The sequence below is a fragment of the Anas platyrhynchos genome, chromosome 14 (genome assembly GCF_047663525.1).
Source record: "Anas platyrhynchos isolate ZD024472 breed Pekin duck chromosome 14, IASCAAS_PekinDuck_T2T, whole genome shotgun sequence".
Classification (NCBI taxonomy): Eukaryota; Metazoa; Chordata; class Aves; order Anseriformes; family Anatidae; genus Anas; species Anas platyrhynchos.
Genome location: NC_092600.1, coordinates 20,443,976 through 20,464,346, shown reverse-complemented (window position 1 = coordinate 20,464,346; position 20,371 = coordinate 20,443,976). Strand labels below are relative to the sequence as shown.

The following is a 20,371-nucleotide window of genomic DNA, read 5'->3' as shown; positions in this document are numbered from 1 at the left end:
TCATGCCTTTAGTATTAAGCTGTGCAAAGCATTTGGGCTCACTGTGGTTCCTTTAAGAAGAGGGACATTGTCTGGGCATAGCCTGTGCCTAACGCACCACCTTTCCTTTACAGCTAAGGATAAACAGCCAGTCTATTCTGAAAAGTTTCATGAACACAGCCGAGAACGATGAACAACGATGAACACATCTCCTGGCACAACAGTCAATCTCAATTCTTTGTATGAAGACCTTGTACAGCCCTCCCCCTCTTCCTGTTTAGCCCTAGATAATAAGGATTACATTAAAGAGCAATTTCCACATTAGAACATGCCATGAATGCAGTTGTTCCACTCAGGCCCAATTAGCAGGGTGGGCACTTCCTCTGCATCGTCCCTTGCCTCATCTTTCCAGAGGCATTACTGCTCAGAGCAGACAGCTCTATCTCCCAGCCCACTTCTTCCTTTTGTCTGGAGCCTGCAGTGCTCATAAACTTGCATTATGACATCAAGCTGATACGAAATCATTATGATTTCACCATGATTAAGTAAGGAGCAGACAGGCTGACAGAGCTGGCTGACCAACAAATCTTCTGAATTGCAGAATGCTGTCAAGAGAAGTTGAAGTCTTATGTGAAAAGCTAACACAGGACCACAGAAAAACTCCAGTTGGAAGGAACTGCAGGAAGGGAGCTAGACCAACCTCCCGCCAAAAGCAGCACCAGCTGACTTAGGTGCCTTCGCCTCTGCTGAAATCTGTTTAAGGAAAAGCACAGCACACAAAGGCACATCCAAGTCCTGGAAGTTATAAGCAACACACCTGAAAAAGCCAACTGAGAAAACAGGCAGAACAAATCATCACGTAAGCTTGAAAAAAAAAAAAGATAAAATTCAACAGAAATCACCAAAAAAAATGGGGTGAGATACAATGGGCAGGCTTGCCAAAGCAGCAGAAAACGTATAGCTTTTGCAGGTTGACACAGTATAATCAAACACAGATGCTTCTGCATGAGAAGCCAGGGCTTGCATTCATCACTATCACCCAAACACCATGTAGGATTGTGGGCAATGCAGGACAACGTTCCTCAGCAGGATAATACTGTAATAGATGAGACCTAAAGCATTCTGCCTTTTGGAGAAGACAAATTGCTTGCAACAAGGAAAAGTTAAAGCCAGTTTAAAATAATGAACTTGTATATTATACAAGTACCCCACCCTCCCAGTTGTGCAAGCCTTTAAAAGGTGGCTGAGTTGCTATGAAGTTAATAAACTGCTTTAAGACACTGTACACAGCTTAGGAAGATGGTTGAGAGCCTATTTGTCACAGTCTTGTTTCGTTATCTGAATTCTAGCACTTTACAGGGAGCACACGGCTGTAGTTCTTGCACTGTATGGCTGTAACAATAATTACTTCGGAAGGGCCTGGGTTTCCTTGCAGAAGAAGTTTTTGACTTTGCATCAGGATAGCAGATAGGAGTAAACCTCTCAACACAAGACCTTTGCAAAGCTGCAACCAAAAAGTCAAGATCCATATAGTTTTTAATACTTCAGTTTTAAATCTTTGTTACAAACCAAATAGATCATACAGCAAATGTGTTCAATATCATCACAGCATTTCTTTGAGAAAGGTTGCCATCTTGTTCAGCATGTCTGGCGAAGGCTGGTATTCTGCAACAAAGCACAACACAGCTGACAGTTTCAGCTCACACTTCTGTGTAGAAGTAACCCCTTCACATACCAAGGTTTAAAGACTAACTGGACTCCACGCTCTTTCTGTATGACAAGGCTTGCAGTAGCAAGAACTACAAACTGACACATTTTGACATGCCAAGCATTACAGGCTGTTCTTGCCTACATTGCTTATTCAAGGACAGTTTTGTTTTTAAACTTTGATGACCCTCCTAGAAATTTTGAGTAAGTTTAATGAACAGAGGAAACAATTTCTTCTCCTGAAATCAAATGATTTCCTCTAATTTTTAGAGTATCTTATGTCAAAGCAAGAGAAGTGGTACTAAACAATTCCAATCAGCCACTCTGAAAACAGCTGCCAAGGAGGCATTTCATTGATGCTTCTTCCTCTTACGCTGATGCATGCCATCAGATGCATTGCCTAGACAGCAAAAATCATACATAAGGACTTAGCATAGTATTCTAGATACCGGTTTAGGAACTCACCAGTCTTCATCTGAAGCATGGCACATAAAACATCCTTATTTGGATGAGCCTTAAAAAAAACCCTAGCCAGAAGAATGAGCTACATTTCTTTCATCTTCCAGGTAACAGAAAGAATGCTCTTAAACATCAGACAAGTTTTCAAATATGCACAAATCTCTCTGAAGCCTGGCAGACTTTTTGCCTCCCTGTACTCCCAGTTTATCTATCCAATTGTTAGTTAGCACACAAAGCTCTCCAGCTGAAGTTTAACATCTCAGAGCAGATCCTTCCTGTACAGGCAGTATGCATAGTGACTGCACAAGTGTGCAGCCTTGATCCAGATTACCACTCTAAGATGACAGAGTGCACAGTGTAATTATTACCTTGAAGAAACAGGTTTCAAAAGGAAAGATCTTTTCAAACAGTAAAAGTATGAACTGTGACCAGAAACTCTGTTACATGCATGGAAACTGTCTAAAAAGCTAACATACAAACAACATTTACACAATAGGCATCTGGCAGCATTTTCAGACATTTTTTTAAATTTATTCTGACATGCTATAAAGGAATAAATTACACTGTTAAAGAATTACCAGCAATAGAAGTATTTCTGTCTTTCAGCCGGGCTAGAATAGGAGTGAGAAGGAAGACAGCCTGGGGCAGTAACCAATGTGAACTCTGCATGGCGTGAGGCTGTCCCCAAAAACAAGAGTAAATCTGGTCATATCCACTTCACAAGAACTTGAAAGAAAATGCCTTGGTTTAAAACCATCCAAATACTCCATCCAAATTTTTCTCAAAACTAGCAATCACAAGTCAGTCCAGCCGATGCATGACATGGCAGCACTTGTTACGCTGCCAATACCGGGTCTGCAAAAGATACCATTTTATTAAAAAAATCCAATCTTAGTATAGAGGGCTGGGTCTCAAACAACAAGTTATAAAAATGCAAGACTGCCCCTTCCCCCTCAAGGAAAAAATACAAAATTTATTTAAAAACAAAGTGAGGAAGAGTTACAACACTAAATCTAAAATGATTTAGAAAGAAATATGACTTCTTTTGCTTAACAATGGCCTTGAAACCTGGTTTAAAAAACAGGGTAATGCAGATTTCTTAAACTGAATTAACAAGGCAAATTTAAAAAAAAAATTCCTTACAGAAACAGTTTTTAGTTTTTAATGAACTTGTAAACAAAAAAACCTCCCACTTCAAAATAAAAACAAAATCCCAGATCATATAGATGTTTACAGTGATTACATTTATCTAAGCAACTTACATACAGGTTCAGTTGTAAGATGTTAACTAAATTGTGACAAATATGCTGTTTTTCCTTTTATACCAAGAACATTATAGAGTTAATGCAGAGTCCTAAAGATTATCTAGTAGTCACTAAGTTTCTCTTAAGTCTTCACTTTAGATGTGTTATTTCTAGCACAGGTAAGCAGGCAGAGTCTTTCATACGCTTAAAAACTGGAATCTTTGGTTACTACCATGTCAGCTGGCTCGATATGTTGCACATAGAAGCCAACAATTTTAAGAATGTTTAAAGTGTACAACTTTCAAAACCCAGGGAGGAATAACCAGAAAAGAGTGCACAATTGTGAGCATTTACAATTATCACAACTGTTGCCGAAGACTGTTCATGCCATTCTTCCAAAACAATGAGATCTCATAAGCAGTGTAGTTCAAAGTAAAAAGGTAACAAAAATTGGCATATGCACAATTTTCTCCACTTGTGTGTCAACCATCAGTTAACTTTTCCACTTGAAAAAAATGCAATAGAAAACTGGACACCATGTTTCACTATCTCAGTAATATTCACAATTACAGCTGCTACAACTCAAAGTGCAGCATCATTGATGCTGCCCAGAGCCAGTTTATACTGATATTAAGTTCTTTACACCAAGTAAATGGTTGCCCACAGCCACTGGCAAGTGTACGTATGAACTAAAATTTCTAGGATTTGGGGAGTGACAAGTCCAGCTCCGATCTGCTCTGCTTTGTCCCATCCTCTCCACGCTCAGAAACCTGCAAGATAAACACAAGGGCAACTTACTAATACTGGATGAAAATGAGAAACAGCCTTCATGGCAGGAGAAATAAACATCAGCTATGGTCAAAGGAGAAAATGCTGCTCCACGTCGGAATTGTAGAGTTCCTCATGTCCTTTCCCAAAGCTAACCAGTATTTGCCATCACACTTTAGCAAAAACGCACAGCTCTCACTTTCATCTAGTACTGCACTGGAAAAAAAGAGGCTTAGGCATCAGCTGGATGCCACATTCCTCAAACAAGCATTTAGACCAACAACTTGAAAGCAAATGTGTTATTGCCACTAGGAAGCAGGATGTAATTTCATAGGATTGTTTTCTACTTGTCTCAACATCTCATGTTCCTATCCTTGAACGTCAAACTCATCTGATTGCACCGGTGCTCTTCAGAGAGTACAGTAATGTCACACAGACAGAAGAAAAAGAAAACAAATAACTTACAGTAACTGGTGTTCACTACATGCTCAGATGTGTAATGCTCTGGGCAACCAGAACAGAAGTGAGAACCTCTAACAGTGACTAGGAACCCAGCATACCTTCTGTCCTTCCAAAGGACAAGGGAAACAAGCCATCTGACCCAAAAGTTGGATGTCAAAAACAACTGGGTTTGAGTTTAGAACTCCAAATGACAAATTTAATGTATCATAGAAAGCAGAAAGTAAAAAGAACACATATACAGACCTCAAAGAACCAGTTACTGCAAGTTAAGCCAGTCTTTGCTTCTTGAGACTGCTGATATTTCTGGTGACTCAGGTAGTAGCACTGTGCTATGAAGAGTTAACAGGAACATAAACCAAAAACTATTTGCCAAGCAAATTTCTATTCTGGATGCCCTTCAAACAGCAGGGTATTCTGTGAATGTATGAATTTGAGCAATAGCTCTGGATTTTGCAACAGAAATATCTTCAGAGTAAACTACAAAGCTGACCTCAGCTATATCTTGCGCTGTCATCCAGAAAGAAGCCAATGCAACCAAGTCTTGAAAGTAGCCTGACTTTCATTCAAAAATGTATCTGTATCTGCTGTATCTGTAGCACCCAGAAAAACAGCTTTAACTGTTCCAGAATAGGTTACAGTTAATTTCTTAGATGAGATTCAGTGGCTTTGTTTGAACCCAGTCCTAAAGTTCTGGACACCTCTCTTTATCCAACACTAGGAATTCTAAAAAATAAAAATAAAAAAATAAAAATCTTGTGCTGGAATTGAAACAGTAATTCCTACTTGTGTGTAAATTCTCACAGAAGCCCCAGTTATCCCTTAGTTCCACTGCGATAAAGTTGAGCATAACCCTTACTGGATGCACACAACTGAAAGTTACACTGTTTTTCCATTTAATGTGTTCATCAGTGAACGCTGATTCATCACATGAAGCACTTTCTCCATCAAAGCTGCCAAAATTAAGTTAAGAACGAAGGTATGCTCCCTGTATTGGAGCATACAGATCAACTCATTGCTTTAGAGGCCCAAACATTTCAAATGAAAATGGAATCTCAAACTGGAGGGACACAGGATATGTTAACAAATGACACACTGCTATTTGTTCTGGGCTAACGGTCTTCACGACACGGAAGTCTGCTTAGAAGGGGTAAGTCCCTTTTGAAGGGTAGAGTGCAATGCTCCAGACTCCCATTTGATAACATATATGAAAAAAATCAATGCAATATGGCTATCTTTGGCAGGGCTTCTCCAGTTAGACAAGAATCTAAACTACATACACAGGTATCAGTCAACTGGATGATGCTTTTATTCCAGTTGAGAAATCAGATTTGCATGGGCTAAAGTAATGATATTATCAGAACCAGAGCACACTGCTTGCCTTTTCAAAGTAAATCTCTCAGACAAGAGAGAATTAGAGATTCCCAATTACAAACATTCACTGTTAGCTCCTTCAAGCAGCAGGGATCACTATGCTTTGAATCAAAAATGAGGAAGAAGCAGTTTGTTGTCCTCATGTCCTCATGTATCTGATTACCTGTTAAATAATTCTTCATGGTCAACTCTTGGAAAGAATGTATTTCAAAATCCACTCCAAATGGCTGAACAGCCTTGTGGCACACACACAGCTGTCAAAAGCATCCACTGTTCACTCTGATGGTTATGACTCTTCTCTGCTCTTCTCAAGCTATTTTACCCAAAACTTGATACACAATGCAGTCAACCCAAACACTTCAAATTTAAGGTATTATCATAGCAGTGAAGTGTTTAGCTGTCAACTGGCTAAATCTCAAGAAGAGATGAATAATGTGTTCTGATAAATACTGCCATGACCAAAAGCATCCAGTGAATGATAATGGGATTGCTGATGGGCTAAGGAACTCTGCACTGAAGTGAAGTGAATTGAAAACATCTCTCAAATGGAATGATAGATTTTTTTTTCTGGAGATTGACTGAAACAGTCGGTTATGTCTGAGGGAAGCTGACTGTAACCATTGTTACAAATCACACCTGAACAACTACTCTACTGTCAAAAGATTGAGCTCAACTTCCCAGCATCAGCAGGGAAGCTCAATCTGTTCACAGTTCACCTTCTCCCAAGTTCAAAACCAGATGATCTTGCTGTTACAAAAGAAACAGCCACAGGGTTCCAGAAGAGAGGGACAGGAAGGGGAAAAAAGGCCATTGGCAGGCCTACCCTGGAACCAAACAGAATATTCAACCTGATTAACCTGCAAGAAAAACTCAGTGAAATGGTTTCATGTGGAACTGAATTACAAGAGACAGGAACATCTACAGATGAACACACTGTCAAACCTATGTCATGTGCCTGAACATGATTTGAAAGACAGTATTCACCAAGATGCACATCTTCAATAGTACTTGAAGATGAACGTGAGAATCATATAACCTTCTGCTTGAACTTAACTGTTCCAGTTCTTCAGTAACAGGCAAGATTCCTCAAAAAAGGCATGTAAAATTTTTAGACATTTGGAATCTTTACTTTGATGAGGAGATTAAGGCTAACCATTGTAAGAAGGTGGGAAGTCTTCAGATGTTTCCCAAGCACTACTTTAATGCTTTGCTGATATTACAGCTTGATCAATCCAAGGCTCAAGAACCTTTTCTTCATGACAGGAGAGAAGAGGATGGAGTCATTCCACTGGGAGGCTGTTACTCCAAGAGCCAATGAAACTACTAGAAAAATGTCTTCATGGACCTCGTTACCAGTGTGATGGGAAAGGTCCATCAAGAAACAGAAATGGTCTATAGTGTTCAATCATAATACAGACTGTTATTCGTGCTTGTCAGTCAGCTGTAGCTTTGCATTCTGCCACTAAATCTTCATTGGAAAGTAGAGGCAGAAAATTATAATCTTTACTTCACTTAAGGTATAGTGCTTGCCTGGCTCAAGTGGTCTCTGACCATCTGAATTTTCACTTAAATTACTCCTTCCTACTTTAACAACCAACCTTTCCACACCCTGACATGGGACTGGCTTCAGCAGTGGCTTCTGAACTCCAATCAGAGCTTCTTTTTTCATGAAACAATCCACTCCTGTGCCTTATAGCTGAGTCTACTATGAACCACAGTTTCAAACAAGGGAACTGGTTCACAGCCTTCAGTGTTGTCCCTTAACTCCAGCAAACCAAGCTGGACTCTCTGTATCAAAGAATCTGACATTTAATGATACCCCTATGGATTTCCACCCCCCCCCCTCCCCCCCTTCAAGGAACATTCAGACTGAGCCTTGGGAAGACCAGCAGGTATTTTATTTCATCCAGAAAACCAGAGAATGAGAGTTATACCTTTGGATAGCTCTTTTGACTAAAGACATCTGGTAAGGTTTAAAAGCTACCACAACACATAAAAAACAATATTTTAATAAACTTTCCATAAAGACTTCTGCATTTCTTCAACTCTGCCATGTTAGCTTAATAAATACTAATAATTTAATAATTACTAAAACTGAAGTCAAGACAAGAATGTTCTGAAGAGTAGCCATCAGTAACAATACCTCAGTACATAATTTAAACCTAGTTTCTCTGTTACTCACTTGAGCAAACCCTCTGGCTTCAGTTTTATCCATACCTCAACGTGAAGAATCAGTTTCATGCTAGGACTAGCTGTGATAGCTGTAGCACTGTTTTATTTTAATAGCTCTTACTAGGCTAACACTGGCAGATGTACTTGAAAAAAAATTAAAAGCCTACAGAATGCATAAAAAATTAAGTGCCTCTTCAGAACTCAGTTTTCAGTTTTTATACAACTGCATCTTTATTATTTCACAACATTTTCCCTTGAAGCCATAACCTAGAAACATTAAAAATAGTTACGAAACCTTAAGACCCACCACAAACTATCTATATACTTCAGAAAATTGTGACTTGGCAGACCACATTAGTTCAAGGTTATTCCTCAATTTATGCAAGACACTTTGAGCCCAATGGTTCTTTCCTTTAGTTTTGGACTAAATGTCTCAATGCAAACCCACCAGAGAAAGGAAAGCCAGATCATTCACAATTTTCTGTTTCCAATATTTGAGGCATACAGAACAGAAGCAAATCCACAGCACTACAACAGCTGGAACAGAGTAGACCCCAAAGTCTCTAGATCCTTGCCTAGTTGATGAGAATTATCCCTTAAGAAGTGTTAGGTCTAGGATTTTGGATTGCATTATATATTTATATATATATATATATCTATATATATATAATATATGTGTATATATATAAATAAAAATGTCACATTCCCAACACCAAGTCAGTTTCTTGTTTTTGGAAAGTGGTTAATGCAGGAGCAAAAGATGCAGTGGTTAAAATGACCCAACATCCCCAGAAGAAATGATATGAAGAACAAGGACATTTTGGTATAAAGTTAGTAGTCAAATTCTCCAAGGACGTCTTTTTTTTTTTTTTTAATTAGCAGCCAAATATATTTTTTAAACCACCTCCTTGATCTAACACTTAAATTGCCAACATTGTCCAAATTAGTGTAATTTTTTTTTCCTGTAACGTCACTTGGTTCTTGGCTACTAACCTTTCATGTTACTCTTGGATTTGTCAGTTTGCTTGCCTGTGGGGGTTTGGGCCTGCTGCCCCTGCCCACTGGAAGAGGCTGCTTGCTGTGCTGCTTTCTGCTTTAACATTGTCCAGTCGAATGTGTAGTCATATTGGTGGTTCAAGGTCCTAGAAAAGAGCAAAATACTTTACTGTAACATATCATAGCCACCTTACTGTTTAGACCAAATCTTTGCTGAAAACCCAGAACCAGAGATTAGTATTTTTTTGTAAGCTGCTTTGGAGATTACAAATCATATATAAACACTAAGTATTACTAGCTTAAAGGGATTCTTGAAGCAAGCTGTTTTCTTCACTGTTTATGCAAGTTCCTGCATTTGTAGAAACAGCACTTCCACACAACACGGCTTATTGCTTCCTCTGCATTGGGATTGTCAACCTTTATTAATGTATACAGTTCTGAGGAGAATTGTAGTGCTGTAATTTCCAAATTTATCAAATAGAAATTCCTTTAGATTCTAGAAACCTAGATATTCTTGAAAGACCAGTAGTAGCTCCTCATTTCACAGGCACTATTCACTCTGCAAGGTTGGGTTTATGTTCTGTTTTCTCTAACAAACTCAAGGAAACATCACAATTCCCCTCCAGCAAAATCCACCTCCTGGGCACTACTGCTATTCTCATCACCTATTAGCAAATGTGAAAAACATCAAACTCTTCTACCAAGGGGTCAGTTTCATAATCCACTTGCAACAGAATTTGAAGCATGGGCTCAACTCTCTAGCATTAGTAGTCAGATCATACAACTCAAACAGGAGAATGTTTTCCTTCATACATAACATTGCACAGTATCGTTTCAGGTCTTTTAAAGAGCCATTCATAATCCTTTTTTAAACTCTAAAATCAAAAGGAGTCACAGAACTCCCTACACCACACACATATGGAGCAGCTTTCTATAGTGCAAGTTCCACAGAGTAGTTATCAATTGGTAAAGCATGGGCGAGTTTCTGTACTTCTCCACTTCGAGACTGACCTGAAAAGTATACGGAATAATTGCCTCAGATACATGTAATCTGGTGCCTCTTCAAAGCGCAGACCACGACAGTAGTTCAGATACATGGCAAATTCTGCAGGGAATCCCTGTAAATCAACAGTGCTGTTAATCAAGCCATGACTTGCAGTAAAAAGATCCTTGCAATTCTACAGAAGGCAAAAAGCTGTATCTACAATGGAAAAAAGAAAACTGTCTGAAGATTCAAATCTCTAAATTCACCTTGCCTCTAGTTGTTCCATTATCTGGTATTTTAGAAAGCTGATTTGATCAGCCAGTTACCAGGTATGTATTCTTTCCCCTGAACTGTAACCTGATGCATTGTCTGCAATCAGAAGTCCTCAACAACCAAAGCTGCCAATATATAACATTTCAAGCAATTTAATTCTAATTAAACCTAGTTCTTATTAATTAGACCTCTGAAATAAGAAACTGTAATCATCTCTGAAAACATCCCACTCTTCTTTCTTTGATAATCTACTCGAACATACTAGAGGACAGTTACAACTGGTTGTGAAGACTTAAACTGTGAAGATTTTAAAGAATCTGTTTCGAAAGTTCTCTATTTTACGTATTTCCATGTATTTAGATTGTACTAAAGCCTACATTCAAGAAGATAACTGAATGCAGCATAATGGTATACTACAAGAAAACCTGTGTGTAACAATTCAGCAGTTTGGAAAACATCACACTAAGGGTGTATAAGTGTGCATAACTGGAAAGTACCATCCTTGGTGCTGCTATTTAAAGTGCAAGACTATCATGTGTTCTCGAGGACATTTGTTAATGAGCTCATGGCTGCACAGGCCAAGAGAAACCTTAAGACCTTAAAAGATAGCACTGGAAAACCACTGTTCTGTGACGTGGCTTTAACTGTAACTGACAGCCAATTTTACTACAGGCTGCATTTGAGATAAGAGGATAACCTGAACAATCTTTAAGAACTACCAACAGGTAAAAGCAACCTATACAGATCTACCTGTTTTATTTACCCAAGGTGGCACATATTGAATATTCACTGTTAATGTTTAAGAACTGCATAAGCCTCTCCATAGAGCTGGAGAGCTTGCACAGCTGATAGCCACCAACAACTCAAAGTATGATGGCATGAGCCACCAAGATACCAAGAAACAGTGGTGAATGCCTGCCCTATTACACACATTTGTAGTCTTGTTGGGTGGCCAAACAAGGCATCCATTGACTGACAGAGCATTATTCAGCAGCAAATGCCATGTGAGACTAACACACTGCCTCTAGTTTTAAAAACAATAAAGAAAATAATTTCCATTTCACAGCATGACATCATTTGGAAACTCTTACCTTACACAAAACCTCAACAGGAGTGGACATTTTCTTTTCACTAATCTTTTCATACTTTTGCTTCTTTGTTGCAGCCTGTGGAACATGTAGGTCACAATGTAAGAGATATTGTGCAACACTGGATTAACAAGGACAGCAGCCAAAAAAAGAAAAATCCTTTGGTCAACCCTACGCATTTTACATGAAATCTCCAAGTCCCACACACTTACTGCAGAGAGAATGAAGGTCAATCTGGTATTAAGATTTGGACACAGTTTAATACCATTTGTTGCAGTCTAATGCTTTCCTCACATGTCGTAGCTCGTGTAGTTCTAGCTGCTGCTTTTGTCCATTAAACAGACCAGACTTGCCTATCTACTTGCTAAAGTTGTATTAATTCCCATTTAGTACCCCATTCAAGTTCTGCCTGTGTGCTTCAGTACACAGCCATTACAGTAATTTGCAGCTGAAGTGTTGTAGTGTTCCACAAGCTGCTTGCCTTTGGAAACCTAATATCTGCAGCTGCAGCACTATTTGAGTTACACAACGCTCATACAGAGGAAGAAAAACAATTAATACATGGAAACAAGTTGTTGAAGCCTCTATTACAGAAATAAGAAATACTTGCCATGCTTATAGTTGGATTCCATATATAATACTACTTGAAACAAGTATGTTTCAAGTAACAATCATTAAGTTTTGCCATAAATCAGACCAAAGATACGATTAAAGCTTAACATGGTAGAAAAGAGATTTCCATGCTTTCAGCAGCAATTCAGATAGTCATTAAAAACGTTCTTTTCCACTTCCCAAAGAGGGTCTCAGCCTTGGACAGGACAATAATAATTTGCAAAGCTGATGTAAGCTATTGTTTAGCATAAGTTTTAGGAGAGTCAAACAATACACATTTTGCCTGCTGCACAAGAAGCAGACAGAACCTTTTTTCTATATTCTATAAATATCATGCCTTGGGAAAAGCTGAAGCTAGACATTATACATAACAACCCATCCCAGACAAGGAGGCAGAAGCATGGTTCCCAAACATTAAAAAAAAAACAGGGAGGGTGGGGAACAAAAAAAAGCAACATTACCTACCTTTAATCCTTGCCATGGCAGACTGGTTCTGTTAAAGTACATCAATACATAGCCTAGAGACTCCATGTCATCCCGGCGACTGTAGAAAAGGAAAGAATACCCCAAATTACAAATTTCAGCATCTTACTACTTGAAATAGAATACAAAATCATTGTAAAACTAAAACAAAATAATATGCAAAGCATCAAGGGATAGTTAGTAGGCATTGTGTATTGTTTATCTGTAGCTGCAGTACTATACTTGGGGTAAACACAAAAATTTTGAAAAATGAAGGAAAAAAATAAACAGGTTTCCCCATTTAACTAAGTAGCTTGGTAGTACCTGAAGTTTTACCTGTAGGAACTAAGGAATACATTGCAAGAGAGATGCACAATATTAGTCTTAACTTTTTCAAGTTAAGAAGATAAAAGATAAGAATCTAAAGATAAAAAAGATAGTCTTTGATCTTTTTTTCTTTTCCCCTGAACCTTGCATCAGTCTGGGACCAATAATGAACATCTAGGCCCAAAACAGCAGTATATTCACAAAGGCATAACTCTTTCCTTTTCTCACTTCTGTTAAAAAAAAAAACAACACAGAATTGTCTGTACGATTTTTACAAGACAAGTCATATTCAGAAAGGTGCACACGTGAGAGAGGTGCCTCTTCGCATTCTCTCCACAAGAAGTCTGTTTCAAGGCAGCTGGAGAACTCCACAGTTAACTATCCTTCACTGAGAATTTGCACGCTAACTTTCAGGAAAGAAAACTTTCAATGTTTTTTTTGTACTGCATATGCCCCAGATTCATGCTTCAGGCACATGAATACCATCATACTTTGCTGCACAGCTTTCATGATTACTAAGGCAAGCACGGCCCACTGAAGTGGAAAAAACACTCCATGATTTTCTTCCTCTTGGCAAACTTGCCTCTTTCCAGCTGTAGCCGAGTCAGATTTTTCCCGTGACTGTCTCTCTGCAGCTGACACCTATTTAACTGAGAAAAAAACTAACAAAAACCTTATTTCTCTCCTCCAGCTCCCTTATCAAGAGAAGTTGACAGGTATAGCTGCTGCTTTGCCACTCAGGCTGATCTACAAGAAAAGCATTTAAATGGTGGTAGGAAAGACTATACACCTACTATCCTCACAAGGGAGTAAAAGGCTGAGAAAGTGGGAGTGCTAACAGGCTTATACATATGGAAAAGGGCAAAACAACTCCCTTAAAGTGAGAAGAACCTCTAAGAACCAAGACAGACCTACCTCTGGATCTTAGCACCATAGGAAAGAAGCTATAGGTGCAGCTTCACATTATGACCAAGCCAATGTAACCACCAGCCATACCCCTCAAGCCTGCCTGTCACCCCACAGTTGTTCTAGATGACTTCTTGGGGAACCACTGCAGGGCATTATCCCAGAAGAGAATTAGCTCTGCTTGCCAGGCACCACATTGCAAGAACAACAACAAAAAAAAAATCACTCGCTGGGGCCAGGGTTCAAGGATGAGACTGGTTCGCTCCCCTTACCAGCAGCTAGCTCTCGGGTCATCTCAGCAGTAACACAAAACCACGGCCGTTAGCAGAAGGATGAAAAATGATACGAAGACCACAAATTCCTGCCTGCAAAGCTTGCTGGTTCTATTAGAATTGTGCATTTTAATTGTCAACAGAACCCAGTGAACCAGTATGGGGCCATGGCATAAAATTAAGTTTTCTGAAAAAACAGTGGTAGATTCGTATACAGACAATGGATTAATAGGTTTCCATCCCCCATCTAGTTCACTCATTAATTTCATGATTATTTTTTTGTAGGAAATTTTCAGTTTTGCAATCTTTAATGGATATATTACATTTGAACGTATGCTGATAAAAATGATTTTCAGGACTTTGAAAATGGGATAATACTCCCTATTACTGAACCAAAAAATGGAGAACACTGCCAACAGCCCCTTAGGAATTAGCTGTCATTAAATATAGGAAAACATGTTGTGTAACAGTTCAACTATAGCACTAACAGCTGAAACATTCTGCCAGAAGCTTCAGGCCTGGTTCCTCTTGATTACAGGAATATATTGTTTATTTCACTGTTGTCTTGATATAGACAGTTTAATAACTTTTAGCATATACCAAACTACATTGAATTCAACAGCAGTAATCCTTTGCAGCTCCCTCCCTTTACTGCAAGGGCTAGCATGGCTATTCCCTTAAAAGAAAAGCTTAAATTCTGCAAAATGTATTTACATTGCAAGTTACACCACCTGCCATTTATCCTACTGGATCCAGATGTCAAGCTTAATGTTAGTGTAAAAGCTTAATGGTAGTGAAAATATTCTTAAGGAACCTTAAGGAAGTTAAAGCGAAGAGGAAACATGGAACAACTTAAAGCAGCAAGTTGCATGTTCTGTCAACACTGGCCACTGGAAATTCTGAAATTGACTTTGATTTTCATCAAGATGGCATAGACATTCAGGGAATGTTCGCTATGTCTAAGATACCTCAGCATCATATACTGCAGCTTTGCTATTATACTTACACAATATATTATCTAGGCACTCAAACAAGGAACAGATTTGAGCTATCATTTCATCACTCACAAGGGCCTAACATTAACGGCTACAGAACCTGAAGTGCTATTCTCCAACAGAGAGGACACCTAGGACACTTTAACAACAATATTCTTTTGATCTGGACATTTTTTTGATTAAGCAGAAGTCAAATATATGTAGACATGTACACATATATATGCAGTGCTGCAACTACTGTTACGGCAGAAACCAAAACAGCATAAGTGAAGCAGTCATGGGATCACAAAGCCTCACTTGCAAGCAAAAGGATTAACAATAATTTGGTAACTTGAAGGGAAGTCACAGAACAACTTTAGAATACCCTTTCTGGCCACAGAATTGCATCTCAAGCCAGTCAACAGTGGCATTAACAGGTACCAACACAATCAGAAAAAGGCACAATTGTATCTGTGAAGGTCCTCTGACAGAGGCACATAACAGCGTATCTTGCCCTAAAAAAAGGAAGTACACAGAACATCTACCTCTTGCTTGCAAGACAGTATCTCTCCAAGAAGGTGCTTTGGTCTCCTTTTCCTATCCTTGCATAAACAGCCAAATGAAAAAGCACTTGCAGAGAGATATATACATTTGCACATAGAAAATTAGTTTAGAAATCTCAGAAGCTTACAAATAAAATCATCTTGCAGCCTCAAAGAGCACAACAGTAATCTCCTTGAACTCACCTCTGCTCAATGCCAAGATGTGCGTTGATACTGGCATACCGAGCTGTGCCAGTGAGATTTTTGTCTTCTCTGTATGGTATGTGTTGCCTTGTCCTGTTGTCCCGGTACTTTTTGGCCAAACCAAAGTCAATAAGGAATAACTTAAAGAAAAATAAAAAAATACATTGTATTTGTATACAAGGAACCCCTAACTGCTTTTACTAGGCATTAGCTACAGTTTAAGACATCCACTCAATGTAACAACCTACAGTTAAGAGGAAGCAAAGTAACAGTGCAGAGTCACAACTAGTTTTAACTAGTAAATTCAAGAACTTATAGTGTATTAGTTCAAGCCTTTTTTCAATCCAGTGGAACGGATTAGCTACAGATGCTAAGTAGCACAATCTTAGTTCTACAACTGTCTTAGGTTACTAATGCAGTTTGTATCACATTAGCTCAGTAACTACAGTGCGCAATTTGGGAAAAAAATAATTCTGTGAGTGTACACTTCACAAAAACCCACTCACATGAGAGCAGTTCACGCATACAGATAGTTAATGGCAGCTCAGCAGCTTAATGCAAGTGATGCACATCCTGTATTCTTCTCTACGTATCAAAGAACACTGGCTGTTTTGCAGAGCATAAGGCCAAAACCTCCAACAGCAGACAAGACATCTTGCTTCCAATCACATACTATTCTTAAGACTACCAGAAGATGACCACAGCAGCATGAAACCCTTGCTGATGATATTAATACAGCCAGGAAGAGCCTAGTACGTGGAATCCAATTTAGGTTTCTAATAGTGAAGCTTGCTCAATGATTTGGTATGTAGCAACAACCGAGTGCGTGCCAGTTAGTATGCTAACAGCCAGCCTATCTCCAGCTGTTAATACAGACAGTACCTTCTTGTGACAAGATTTCAGGACTAGGCAAAAAAAGAAGCTGAGGCAGAAGTACGTAAGGAACATTTCAAATTCTAGCAATTGGTCTTCAATCTACTTATCATTTGGCTGAGCTGTTTACAACGCTGGATTAATGCTACAGGATCAGGGACTATAACTCCTACAAATTAATGAATACTACAAAAGTAACTGAGATGGTGAGATGATGGAAAGATGAGATAAGGATCGAGAAGTTCTCAGTTAAAACCTATTCAGCATCACCTTAAAGGTGATTCCAGACCAGAAGATACAGCTTTAAATGCAAAGAAGTATTGAGACTGATATGCAGGTACATCTGCATTCAAGAATGAAGCAGGGTCACTCCAGTACACTGGAATTGCTGTGAATTATAGCACGACACTTTACACGAAGGAATGCAAGACAGTGAAAGACAGTTTCTGAATTGCACAGTAGATTTTATAATTCTGGTTGAAGAATTTCTAACTACAGTAATCTACATGAGGAAAAAGAACAAAGCTAAAACCCTAAAGCCTTCTTTATACAGCTGATGTTAGAGCAGAAATCCTTAAGCTGAAGTTGTGCTGTGATTTACATGCAACAAAGTTTTTGTACATTTGCTTTCTATACACTATCCTACTGAAAATCACCCTGAAAAGTCCAGAATGGTTTGAGCCAAGAGGAGGTAAAACAGGTTTTTAAACTACATTTCAGACAAGTTTGGGAAAGGTGGCGCTGGTCTTTTTGTTGCACCCACTACAGCTACCACTAGAGGTAGTTATTTGCTTAGCAAGTACTAAAATGTCCTCAAGCTAGCAGGAATTTAGCAATTTTGATATCAAACTCTTAAAGCAGAGAGTATAAAGCTTACACGTGATTACTGCACTGCAAATGCAACTTTCCTGCAAAGCCTGACTTCAAATGCAATTCTCTATTTTTTGATTAAAGGTCCATGATCTGATGACAGTCTCTGATGTACAGTTTGCAATAACTTCTTTCACAAGGTCTTTGTCAATTAGTTAAGTAAAATGCTATGCCTGGAGGGGGAAGGAAACTAAATGCTACAAATGCAACATTTTTACTGCATACATAGTTACAAACAATTTAACAATTAAAAGCCTTCATTCTGTCTTTTCTGTAATCTTCTGGATCTTGCCATTAATGTTACAAAGGGACAAAAACAAAGATCGTGATTCAATATAGTTAACATTGAAACTACTCCTCTAATACACAAACAGGTGGTGTCTAGTTCTTTGTTTAGCACAGACTTGTCAGATTACTTTCTTCAAGAGCTAGAGAAGTAAATTACTAAATGATGTTCTGGCGCTTGCACAGCTGCTGCAAGCTCTAAACATTAAATCTGAAAAAGGTAATTCTGTGTTCTTCAAGATGTATGGGTGAAATAGGCAGAAAACAAAAATAGAATTAATTCATAAATATAGTCCTGCTTTACACTAGTCAAGTTATTGGACATTGTTTGACAGCACTGACTTCTCTGGGGGAGTTTATTCCATTCACCAGCTTCAGCTCATTCTGCATTTTCCCTTCAGGATGGGCAAAAGGTACATGAGTAAGTCCACCTCAAAAAGAGATGGTGGAAGATAATAGCCTGATTTGGATGAGTACAGAACATACCAGTGTCAGCCAGCAAACAGAAGTATTTCCACAGATAACCTCATACCACTTTAATTCTGTTTGTTGCATGATCAGCAGGAAACTGGAGAAGTAGGGCAAGATTTTTGCCAAGAGCAACTAAAGAAGTAGATCAAAGTCTCTGCCTCAACTGATAAGCAAGTTTCTGAAGCAGACAACAGAAATCTGTCAGCCTGCACACAGCAGCTAGTTCTCTAAGATTTAATACTTGAAGACTTATTGCAGAAAGCTACAGGCTGATGGTATGGGCAAAACTCCTCAGATATGATTCATATTCAGCAATTTCCAGTTGTTCTGTTAGGAACAGGCATATGTCTTGATTTATTTCCAGTTCATCTTCTTTTGAAGAGTCAGGAGCACTACATTTAGCAGTAGATTTAGCAGTAGATAAGCTCATAGTTCTCCAAGCTTACTGGAGTAGTTTAATTTTATAAGAACAACAGATGAAAATGAGAGTATCATCACACATTTGGAAAGATTGTGAACAAAAACTACATGGGAAAGTCTGGTTAGTGTGAGAGCAGAACTGCTTCACGGGCATTCAAAGACACTGTGGGAACGCTACAGGGAGGCAAGCAGACAACTGTGCACAGAAGCCCTGCTATTTCATTTGGGTGGCACGTCTATTCTTCAACACATCCAAGGGCTTGCCTTTCCGTTTTAAAGGACAAAAATAAAACCTGCTTCTGCATCTGAAATCAAGCATGTACATTTAGCCTTTCTTAAAACCAAGTTTAGAAATAATTTCACAATTTAAACAAGCGCCACAGGGAAACATCTTAGTAATGTTACATGTTTGCCAAGTATGTCTGAATAATGCCAACATAAGAGGTGCTTTTGCGAGATCTACATTCTCCAGGAAAAAAAAAAAAAAAACAGAACCAAAAAAAAAACTAAAACAAAACCAAACAAAAAAAGCACATGAATTTCGGGTTGAGGTTGGAATAGGAGACAGTTCAGACCTGGTTTAATCCTGAGAAAGATGGGTCCTGAGAAGTACTAACAGTCATGCTTCTTTTCCTCTTCCCCACTGGAGATTCTAAACACTGAACAAACAATAGAGGGTGGCAGTGCATCAAACAGTATTGCTTACATTGCAACAATGGCCGGCGCAGACAGGCAACACCGAGGCATTCAAGAAAGAACAAGGGTAGCCAAATGCCATCCTTCTTCCACCAAGCACTGTAGTTTTCCAAAAGCTATGTATGCTTTTATTTTATTGTATTGTGTTTTTTTTTTTTTTTTGCAAGGAGAAAATTTGAAAGATGTGGCAAAGTAAATTTCACCTGTGAGCCGCTCCAAAATGGCACTGCCTTACCAGGGATAACAATGGTGACATTTGGCTCTATTAAAAAAGGAAATTGAGGTTTTGCTTACAAAAGCATTCTTTGGTTCCACAAACTGCCCTTCCCCCAAAATACATTTAGAAAAAGTAAATCTTCAGTAAGGAAGAGGTAGAAGGCATTTAGTCACCTTAAAGTTTACTTTCATAAGCATGCAGGGCTTATTTCTAGTAGAGCTGAAAATTCATCTTTTGAAGTGGGAGCCAAATCTCTCCCAATCACCAAATTAAAATTTGAAAAAAAGTTTGTTTTTTAATAACTGACATGAAGCTACTGGAACAAGATTACCATGCTATTCTAGTATTTGTGGCTGGTATTTTCCTTAACTTGTGTAGTCATCTTTAGAAATCACACTATACTTTTAGAAAATTAAATACTGTGTGGTGGCAAGTGTTCCCTAGACAAAACACCTGGTTCCAAACTGAAGCAACCCAATTCTCCTTTTGCTCATGTTAACCTATTGAATCTGTCAAGCATCTCTGATCTCTAAACCTCTGTATCAGTAACAAAGCCCATGCTCACAGGAAGTATTTGCCACCATAACACTGCATGGCTCCCTAGTTAATATACTAATGGGAAAAGAAGAAAAATAATGTATAGGCTTTTTTCCAGCTGATGCAAATCTAATGTGTTCTTCCACTAAAATAAGCACAGCAGCACCTTCTAGGCCACTAATTCACAAGATGAAACAGA

At 38.6% G+C, this 20,371-nt stretch overlaps 1 protein-coding gene across 5 annotated transcripts in view; it reads right to left on the bottom strand.

The window, feature by feature from the left end:
• Nucleotides 1–1,497: 1,497 nt before the first annotated feature.
• Nucleotides 1,498–20,371, bottom strand: part of CSNK1A1 (casein kinase 1 alpha 1) — a 35,405-nt gene continuing 16,531 nt past the window's right edge. Inside the window, exons 5-11 of one of the 5 annotated variants that reach the window (XM_027464913.3) lie at nucleotides 19,298–19,381; nucleotides 15,804–15,943; nucleotides 12,582–12,660; nucleotides 11,508–11,582; nucleotides 10,170–10,276; nucleotides 9,156–9,304; nucleotides 1,498–4,159 (exon numbers count right to left, since the gene is read on the bottom strand). In XM_027464913.3, the coding sequence (XP_027320714.1) occupies nucleotides 4,152–4,159; nucleotides 9,156–9,304; nucleotides 10,170–10,276; nucleotides 11,508–11,582; nucleotides 12,582–12,660; nucleotides 15,804–15,943; nucleotides 19,298–19,381 (642 nt within the window). In that variant the 3' untranslated portion in view covers nucleotides 1,498–4,151. Of the gene's footprint in view, nucleotides 4,160–9,150; nucleotides 9,305–10,169; nucleotides 10,277–11,507; nucleotides 11,583–12,581; nucleotides 12,661–15,803; nucleotides 15,944–19,297; nucleotides 19,382–20,371 lie in introns of those variants that run through there. The other 4 variants (XM_038186422.2, XM_038186423.2, XM_072023349.1 and 1 more) reach the window with 4 other exon arrangements.